Here is a 10,190-nt window from a genome sequence, read left to right as displayed (position 1 = left end):
GTGTATTTTTAAAGAGCAAGGAAAAAGATAGGTGACAATCACTTCAATAGTTTATTGTTGATCTAAAAACATCAAAGCTTGGATTTCACTGCATGCTTTGGTTTTCAAGTGGCATGAAATGTTATAAATCATACTGACATTTTGTCTCTAGATTACACATGGGCTGCATCATGTGATGATGAATTCACTTTAGAGTTAATTGACAGGCAAACAAAACTAACACGACTGTAAAATGAGAGAAACATTAAGTCTTACAAGTTAAAGGAGTATGCTCTTAAGATGTCTCCATTTCCAGCCACCACACCAACAATACTCACATCATCACAAGCCACACTTCTAAAGCCACTAGAAGAGGAAAAAATATATAGCTCACAGTACTTGGCACAATCTAGTACTTACATTTAACTACTTTGACATATTGAAACAAACTTGTTCTGTTTTAGTACGAGAAGTTAAATTGCAGGTTTTTGAGATTTTGCAGTGGGTTTTTTTATGTTTTCCTGCTAAGCACAGCCCCAGTTTTGCCCTGTTTCAAAGCTGAGTTACTACAATATTTTTTAAACCTGAGTAGTAGGTTAATTCTGTGTTCATTACAACAGAATTGGTTTATCCATTGGCTGTAAGCTTCACTGCTTGCAAAGATTAAATTGGGGAATGAGGAAAGCCATGGATGGCACAGGTAAAAAACAGTGCACATAGCTTTTATCTACCCCTCATGGTCCTAAACGGGGGAAAGGGGATGTTGAATGGGACTTGGTGTCAAGGGGTCCAGTCATAAGGCAAAGCAAAGCAATCCCCAGAGTCTTTGTATAATTCACATATCACTGTCTTTAAACCCTGGCCCATAGCTCCTATGATGTAGTATCACTATACTTTAGACTGATTTTCAAAAAACAATTGAACTGAAGTCTTCCATATAAATACAGTTCAAACTAGCATTTGGGGTCACAGATGTGCTTTTATTCTCAAATCTGCCTTCTACTATAGATGTATTTAGCAACAAAGTGATAGGTGCTCTGATCTTACATTTGCAAAATGTTTCAAACTTACTTTGACCATCTGTGGGATCCTCCTAGTAAGTGGTAGCGACCGTTCAGCAAAGATGATTTGTTGTCATTTTTCCAGGAGTACACACGAAGTGAGAGGTCCATGGATGATGTGACAACGTGAAAAGGATCCTGGTTGGGGATGGGCAGATGCAAATTAAATCCTTTTAGTTAAAGAATATTTAGTGTACAGAACAAATTAATAGTAGTAAGTAATAGTAACTGTATATACCACCCAGATTGATGTAATAGAATTGTGGTGATCTTTGAAAGCCATTAATTCAGTTCCTGACAGAGTGTATAGTTTCAGCTCTGGTCCAGTTGCTAAAAGAATAGTTTGTTTGCCAAATCCTTTCATAATCGTCTCTCCAATCCATAGTTGTGCTGGTAATGTGAAGTCTGCAACCTGTCGAGCTTTTGCATAAAAAACATTTTAGCACTGAAATTTCTGCTCTGTTTACTGTGAAGAGTACTGCAACAGTGCTCATCGGTATATTAGTCAGATCACGATTCTCTGAATTTTGAGCTACATATTGTGTATCGAGAACATCATGCTGATTCAGACCCAAGCTAGCAGTTCTGTCTATTGTGCTGCTATGGACAGGAATGAAAACAGATAGGGAACACTGATTAAGAAAACAAGTTGCCTAGTCAATTGGGTATTATCTGCTGAGCTTGACAAAACACGACTATATAAAATTAGGGACATAGGAAGGCCATTGGTCTGTCTAGTTCAGTGTCGTCAACACTGGCTGGCAGCATTTCTCCAGATTTTCAGGCAGTTGTCTCTGCCAAACCTATGTGGAGAAGTTAGAGACTGAACCTGGACCTCCTACTTCCTACTACAGCACATGCTCTAGTACTGAACTGTCCTTTCCCATGCATTTTTTTATTCAGCTTTGACACAGAAAGACAAAGGCTGAAATCCCTTCCGTGTCTATTCAGAAATAAGCCCCATTGAATTTAGTGAGCTTATTTGCACATAAGTGGGTTGGAATTGCAACCAACATTTCAAAACAAATATGCTGTTCCTCTTCACCTATACAAGAAAGGTCCACCTGACAATTCATTTCCTTTTCAATAGCAGTTCAGTTCAGGGTGTTTTCTGGATTGCTGCTGAATAAAAGGATAAATTACCTTCTGCTAGACAACAGTTTGAAGAAACTTACCTGTAATACTCATTTTATATTTAGACTTCTTCTCAATGTGTATATCTAAGCTCACAATGTGAAAATTTCTCTCTTCATCATGCAGCACAGCTACTCTTGCGGGTTCTGCTGGTAACCAGCAGGTGTCAAGGCACTGACCTCTGATCGGAAGAGGACTAGATAAGAGTTCATCATCTACAGAATTAGTTGCAGAATGTGTATAAACCACCTGTTTCATATACAAAAACAAACATTAACACACAATAGCTGGGATCCAAAGAGCTGCTTATGGTATACTTGGATAGCCCAAGTGAGGATTTTCGCTTTGAATTTTATGCAAAAAATTATTTTGAACTTTGAATTACAGAGCTTCATGACACATCACAAATGGTGTTTGATACTTCCTTCAGGGTTGCATCCCTACAGGCCCTCCAAGTGTCTTGCCACAGAGTTGTGAGGGGGAATGACTTAGCCATTGTGGATCAAGTCATACAAGGTTCAGCCTCTCCCACTCCCCATATCTCTGGAGAGGCAGGAAAGGGAAGCTCTGTTAATGGGACATTTTTCTTTTGCCCAAGTAAAGATTGCTCGTTATGTGGCATGGAGATTTGAGTGGAATTTTGTTGACAACAATTGCAAGTTTATGAGAAAAAAAGAAGCCACAAAATAGTGGTAACTTTGCTAGGACCAACTAAATGCCACAACACAATGAGCAAGTTTTCAAGCTCTCCAGAACTCTTTAGGCTAGATGGGAAGCCTAAAGGTGTAACCTCATGGAGAGGGGGAGGGAAGGACACAAATACTAGGCAAAGTGTTGACACACCAAAGTAGTTTACAGTTTGTAACAGTCTTAAGTCTAAAGATGATGGGTTAAATCCAAAATTGCATTCAGTGTTACAGGTTGTTTCCATTTGAAATAGCCATGTGGAATGGGAGGAAATCAAGACTGCAGCATGCAGGGAAGGAGGAATTTAACCCTTTCTCCTGCACCACAATCCCAACTGAATCCCCACCACAACCCTGAAGTTGACGTTAGTCTCAACAAATGCTCAAATGCTGCAGCATAACAGTACCTTTGGTGGTAAAGCATTATCTGTAGGGCAAGCAACTATCCATAGACCATCAGGTGAACAAAGTAATGAATTTATGCCACAGTTCTGGAACAGTTGTGTGGATGAAATTTGGCTTAAATTGGCAGCTACTAACGTATAGAGTTTGCCTCCTCCGGTGCCTACCTAAACCAAGGAAGGAAGCACAGAAAATATAGTTAATGATTCCTTTGCAGCGACATGCAAAAGATTCAACTGTGGATTACCAATTTCTGCTGAGTCACCGATTGCTGGATTTCTTGCAAAAACAATGGAATAGCTCTGATCCAGCCCTGAGTTGCAACAACTTTAAAAACTACTATTCCACATTTTTAAGCAGGCTTTCGGCAAGCCAACAGGAAGTTTGTTTCAAACTGTCAGTCATGCTACACTTACCGTTAAGAATGGCTTGCTGTTTATTGTGTAGGCAACCACAGAGCATGATGCGGATGATACTGAAAACGTTGCAAGCTCTTCCCCTGTCTCTCCATGCCAGAGTTTGATTATCCCATGACAGTCTATTGTAGCCACCAATTTATCTGAAGGAAACGTGGCAATGTTTTGCAGTCCATTTTCCTGCTGGGGACTTGACCAAATCTGTGTACCCTGTTTAAAAAACACAAAATGGTGCCATTCGTGCCTCACTTATTTCCAATTCTCTTTTATCTTCAGACTATTTCATTTAATACATCTGTGTTATGCATGGCATGCAGTCCTAACCCCATTCACCCAAGACCAAGGCTAGATATGCTTCAAAACTTTAAAGCACACACCCCCACCTGAGAATTCTGGGAACTGTAGTTTACTTCTACAGACCCATACTTCCGAGCACCCTTAAACTCAACTCTCAGGATTCTGTGTGTGTGGAGCACAGATTTCTCTGACTGTGTATTTTCAAGTATGTTCTATACGCCAACTTTTTTCGGTGTGGAGTCGGTAAGAAAAAAAAGGAAACGAACACATGCTGTAGAAAGGTTTGCGTATTTGTTGCTTGCTTTCACCTTTACCTTGTTGAAACATGTTCACTTGATTTATGTGCACATCAGAACATAATGAGTCAGTCTCCATTGTATTTCAAAGTCCTGATGTGCAGCCAAAAATATTCTAACAGAATTCATTTCAAATAAATGGATGCTTCCTTGGTATCAGACTTTTGTCCTCCATATTGCCATCAACGTCATGCCAACAGTCTTTTAAAAAATGCCATGTCAATTTCTGGAATGTCCTTCAGTGTCCTTCAGCTCTCTATATTGGACAAACAGGCCAAACCTTACGCCAAAGGATAAACGGACATAAATCTGACATCAGGAATCACAAGACAGAGAAACCAGTAGGAGAACACTTCAATCTCCCAGGACATTCTATACAAGATCTCAAAGTAGCTGTTCTATTACAAAGGAATTTCAGAAATAGACTGGAAAGAGAAGCTGCTGAATTGCAACTTATTACCAAACTTAAAACCATGGAGAGACCTGGTCTGAACAAAGACATTGGATTCTTATCTCATTATACATGACAAAGCCATTTTTCACCTTCTCACCCCTTGCTTTTTCCTGTAAGACCTATTGCAGTCGTTAAGAGTCGTCAACAGGCTCATCACAGCTATCTGCCAATCACCCATTCCCACCACCCTTCTGAGTAATACCCCTCCCCACCTTCTCACTATATAGAAGGGTCTGGTGACTTCTGTTTCAGTGTATCTGAAGAAGTGTGCATGCACACAAAAGCTCATACCTAGAACTAACTTAGTTGGTCTTTAAGGTGCTACTGGAAGGAATTTTTTTAATTTTGTTTTGACTATGGCAGACCAACACGGCTACCTATCTGTATCTGGAATTTTAGTTTTCTTCCTTTCTACTTTCATTGGGCTGCACCCAGCTTTGTCCTCCTGTGAACAGAAGGGCTTCTTCCAGGAAAGGGGTTGCGATTCAGCAGAGGGGGCTCCCACTGGAGGACAGGAAGTTGCCATTTTCAACCATACTACCCCCGCCTCCTGCACTCCTAGAAGTCATGGGCATAGCCAGGGGGTACAGGTAATCAAGGAAATAAATAGAAATACTTAACTAAATGACCAATTGTGTCGCAGATAACTCGATTCTGCCCCCTTAAAATAAATCCTGGCTACGTTTGTGCTAGAAATGCTTTTCCTGACTGCAGGTTCCCTTTTAGCCCTTTCTCCAGCAGGATAATCCGTTTTCCACCCATCTCTCTTTAAATATCTCAAACAAACAGCAACTGCCTTGAAAGGTGGCAGATAAATGTAACTAAACAAACAAACAAACAATTTGAACTGCCTGGGCTTTCCTTCCTTTTCCTCTTTGAAGTAATTCTGAATATAAGTGTGATCACCCCTTGGCACCAATCAGAAATATTTTCCTTTTTTATTTTTTTATTTTATTAACGATTTTCTTGTTTTACAGAAGTATGTGTAATGTCTATCGTATTTTTTCCATGTAACATTTTTACAAATCGGTTTCATTTGTTGAGACATTAGGGGGAAATAAGGGGTGGAGGGGGGGGAAGATGGGTGGGGGTGGGGTGGGGTCGGGTGGCGATGTTTCTATTTTGCTTAATGTATGTAGGGTTTGGTGTCAGCATTGCTCGTGCAGGTTCTCTGCTGTTCATTTGTGTTTCTTTGGTGGTGAAAGAGGTTGGAGTTGGCCTAGGGTATGGTTGTTTGTTTGTGATTAGCTATGGTGATCTTTGTTGTCGTGTGATTTTCCTTCCTTACTAAAATCCACCATTCATCTTTTACAAGTTATTTTGTCCTACCTCTTGGACATTCCATGCCCTGACTGTGCCATCAGAAGAAGTGGTACACACAACAGACTTGACATTTCCTGTTGCAAATGTGTGCTCGTTCTCTGATAGGTAAGCCATACCAGTTATCGTTCCTATAACAACATGAGCAGAATTTTATTTGGAATTTTAAAAAAAATTGAGCAGAATTTCATTATGAAAACAACCATTAGTCTGGTGTGTTTTCTGATACTGCAGAAATGTGGCATATTATAAATCTGCAATAAACACTCAACATAATTTTATTTATTTAAAATCTTATAAACACACACACACAAACACACACACATGCATGTATATCTCTATACCACTTTATATTTTTAAAGAAAAAACCTAAAGCATGCAATAAATATATACTCCAAACAATGTAAAAAAGTAAAACAATGCAATAGATAATAAAAGCAACATAAAACAAGATCAAAAAAGAATCTAGAAATGGCTGGATGAACAAAAAGGACTTCAGTATATGCCAAAAATGTAAACACCGTTGCCTAATCTTCAATTACAAAAGCGTTCAGGCACATGCAATATACCAAACAGAAACATCGGTCTATCACATAACTCTAAAATAGCACGCTGAGAATAAAATGTACTATTCAAATGCACTATTCATTTTATTTCTCCCCAAATAAAAATAAAAGACAAGCTGCATATAATAATTATTTTAGTATACCATCATTATTCCATCCAGTCATATATTTTCATAACTCTGCTTCATTAAACTCCAAGTATTTCTGATTTCAGCAGTGAAAAGGGATTTATTTTAAATACTTGCTCCATATGCACATCACAAAGAGGGACCATGTTTTTCGTCCAAATCTTCCCCCCACCCATTTCACCTCCCCTGTCAAATTAGTAAGGTTAGGCATCATTACTGCATATCAGATCTTTTTCACCCACTCCATTATGGTAGTTATTTTCAATGAATATAAAAATAAGTAGAGAGGGAGTGATATGTGTTTCCTATTCCAGGAAATTAAATTATGAGTTTTTACCACACTTAGCCTACCTGTATGTCCTCTCATCGCTTTACATGTGTAGTCAACTGAAGGCCGTCCAGATATCTTTTTATGCTCAAGATTAGAGCGGTGCAGATAGTACTTTTTCCATGTCTGCATTCCTGGGATCACTGAGATATTGCAGAAGGCCCATCGTCTCAGACACATATTTCTATAAATTTAAAGAGTGGCAGATTTATCCTGAAATTTTTAAATCCTTCCTCCAGAGCAGTTTCACTGAATGAGGCAGAAATGAATGACAACCATCATCTGCCGTCATTAGATAAAAAACAATTGGCTACAAAGTCTTCAGCTGGATTTCATTCATTTACATATTTTTACAATGTACGGCATTGCAAAAATCTGCTCCTTCTTCCCCATCGCCTCTCGTCTAAAATTCTGATTCCAGCCTTCCTCATTTTGAGCTTTCCTACATCCTCGCCAGTCCTTTCTCCTCAATACAGAATTCTGCTGCCAAATAATTTATCTCTTTCATATCTAGCACAAACTCTTGTCTGCAAGTTTAATGCAGTGGCAGAGAACCTCAGGTGGGGGGTAAATGCAGCCCCCCAAGCCTCCCCAGACCTACCCACCCTTCTCCCTCTGCTGCTCCAGAGAAGCGGACACGGAGCAATGGATCCAAACTAAAAGAAAAAAGATTCCACCTAAACTTTACGAAGAACTTCCTGACAGTAAGAGCTGTTCGACAGTGGAATTTGCTGCCAAGGAGTGTGGTGGAGTCTCCTTCTTTGGAGGTCTTTAAGCAGAGGCTTGACAACCATATGTCAGGAGTGCTCTGATGGTGTTTCCTGCTTGGCAGGGGGTTGGACTCGATGGCCCTTGTGGTCTCTTCCAACTCTATGATTCTATGATTCTATGATTCCCCAAGCCCGATCCCTCACTGACCCTGCTATGTATCTTGTCCTTCCTCCTCCTAACCCATGTTTTCTGTAGCTATGTACACACTATACATTTAAAGCACATTTTAAGCATGTCCCCATCCCAAGAATCATGGCTGTAGCTTTGGGAAGGGCGAGCTATAGTTTCCAAGATTGAGGTGTGTGTGTGTGTGTGCGCGCTCTTTGAATGTGCATTAAATGCATGGTGTGTATTAATCATCATTCTCAGCTGTAACGAAGCTCCTTACATCCATTGCTTGCCCCCCTTGTTTTGACTATCCCCCAGATCTCTTTCTGTCTTCTAGCCATGTCCGTTGCGATCACCAGAGGGGACTTGGCTATGTTGTCCTTATCGAACTCTGCTGTTCCATGTTCGCGAATGGTGCTGTGTTCTCAGTAATAAGTAAACTGAATGCACCAAACCCAAATATTAAAATAGATAAGAAGTGTACTAACCTCCAAAGAGAAGAGGTCTCTGCAGCTTCATTCCATGTCTAAAACGGGAAAGCAGGACAGGTTTTAGAGGAAGTTCTTCAAGATTCAGGGGACTGAGTCACATAGCAGCGCACTTGAGCACAGTGCCTGCAGTTTCATTTATTCATTCAGCCAGTCTGTTATTTATCTTACCTCAAAGTCCCAGGGTGACTTACAATAAATGTAATAAAATACCCAACACACCACAGTAACAAGCAATAAATATAAAACAGAGCAATGAGGCTTACTGGGCCTCAGATTGCAGCCTTAGGCACATCTTATTTCAAAGTACTAAGTTGGACATTTAAGCGTTTGTACAAAAAAGAAAAGAAAAAAGAGTTCTGTTTTAAGCAATCATAAAAGTGATATTCATTCAACAGGTGATGTTTTTCCTGTCATGCAAATACAATGATGGGGAAAACGTTTGTCAGCTTAACGTCTGCTTGTCACACAGGTGGCAAGAGGCCCCGAAGCATCGCTAGGGAAGTTTGCAATCCTAGAAGCTTCCCATTAACATCTGCAGAAACAGAAGCGCCAGAAGGACCATCGCTTGGATCAGCGGCTTTCGCTCTTACTGGCTGCATTGTCAGCACTGCAGAAACATCGAGGGTGGGGTCGGCTTGAAAACAGAAAGCAAAGTTTCCAGGAAGAGCGCAGGCGCAAGCGCCTGTCTTGTTCGGGGGATTTCCACGGTGGCCAGGGATACTGTTGCGCGCTTTACTGAATCCAGTGTGTTGCTGCAGGATCTTCTCCCCCCTTTTAATGACTACTGTGTCACGACGCTGGACGGGGACATGCTGTCAGAATGGGACGTCCGGAATCCGGATCTCGCCCTCTTAAGTTCGCTCGTTAATAAAAGCAAAGGGGGGGGCGGGCAAAATTGTACAACGGGGAAGAAGAAGAAGAAGAAGAAGAAGAAGAAGAGGAAGCTGGGGAGAGAAGGGTTGCAGTGATTTGGGATGTTATACATCTATTAAAACAGGAAGATCGCGCTCCACGTATCTGAAGAGGTCGAGAGAAACTTGGAGCAAGCGCGCCTGCTACTGGCGCATTTGGCTTGGAGAGGTCGTTAAGGGAAGCCCTCTTTCCCCCCTTCCCGCGCTCGAAGTGGAGAAAGATGTTCTCTCCACCAGTGGCGCACGGGCGAATTTGGAGGCACTTGCAACCGGCGCTGCAACGCACCTTATTCACTTGAGCTGCTCTGAGTAGATCCGGTGGCTCCAGGTATGAGAACAGGTGGATGATGCAGTCCAGGGTCAGCGTCTCAGCGCTCATCTTCCCTCCGAGATCCCCCGCTACGGACAAGCGGAGTCCGGACGCTCCTCTTCCCTCCCCGCCCCTGTCCGGTCAGCCTGGGAGCGAAGGCGGGGCGAGGGCGTCACGTTCCGTCGGGGCTGGCCTGGCGGCTGCTTGCCACTACTTAAAAGCAAGCAGGTCTCAAACGCTGCTCCGCTGTTTTTGTCCCTGATCAAGAGGCATTTGTTGATTCTGGGCAATAGAACCCCTGGCATCCGCGCGCACGTTAAGGAAGCAAGCGTCAGTTTTTTAAAAAAAATCCTTGGAATTTATTGTATTGTGAACGTGCAATGTTAATACTCGAGGAGCTTTATCTCCTATATATACACGAGGCCAGCAAGCCCAACGGGCAGGGATAATGGGAATTGTAGCCCAACATTATCCCAGGGTCCCTATGTCTGCTCTACACACTTCTCTGGGAATAAAGCCAATTTTTAAAAAG

The 10,190-nt window shown here is 41.5% G+C and overlaps 1 protein-coding gene across 1 annotated transcript; it reads right to left on the bottom strand.

Moving 5' to 3' along the window:
- Positions 1-32: 32 nt before the first annotated feature.
- Positions 33-9,868, bottom strand: FBXW12 (F-box and WD repeat domain containing 12). The gene is made up of 10 exons (XM_081848900.1): positions 9,635-9,868; positions 8,435-8,472; positions 7,091-7,251; positions 6,055-6,176; positions 3,679-3,888; positions 3,268-3,429; positions 2,216-2,423; positions 1,279-1,460; positions 1,051-1,178; positions 33-345 (listed from the first exon to the last, which is right to left on the bottom strand). Exons 1-10 carry the CDS (start codon positions 9,725-9,727, stop codon positions 252-254), a joined length of 1,398 nt encoding a protein of 465 aa, XP_081705026.1. The 5' UTR covers positions 9,728-9,868; the 3' UTR covers positions 33-251.
- Between the last annotated feature and the right edge of the window lie 322 nt (positions 9,869-10,190).

The sequence above is a fragment of the Podarcis erhardii genome (genome assembly GCF_964252035.2).
Source record: "Podarcis erhardii genome assembly, chromosome: 2".
Classification (NCBI taxonomy): Eukaryota; Metazoa; Chordata; class Lepidosauria; order Squamata; family Lacertidae; genus Podarcis; species Podarcis erhardii.
The sequence above is the reverse complement of the archived record's forward strand: the minus strand, read 5'-3'. Positions and strand labels throughout refer to the sequence as shown.

What these genes read in the sequence shown, in the direction of transcription:
- FBXW12 (XM_081848900.1), bottom strand. Translation starts at nt 9,727, where the DNA reads ATGAGCGCTGAGACGCTGACCCTGGACTGCATCATCCACCTGTTCTCA. An exon ending in ATAATGCTTTACCACCAAAG is followed by an intron (nt 2,424 to 3,267) that starts GTACTGTTATGC and finishes TATATGAAACAG; the next exon opens with GTGGTTTATACACATTCTGC. An exon ending in CTATTACATCAATCTGGGTG is followed by an intron (nt 1,179 to 1,278) that starts GTATATACAGTT and finishes ATCCCCAACCAG; the next exon opens with GATCCTTTTCACGTTGTCAC.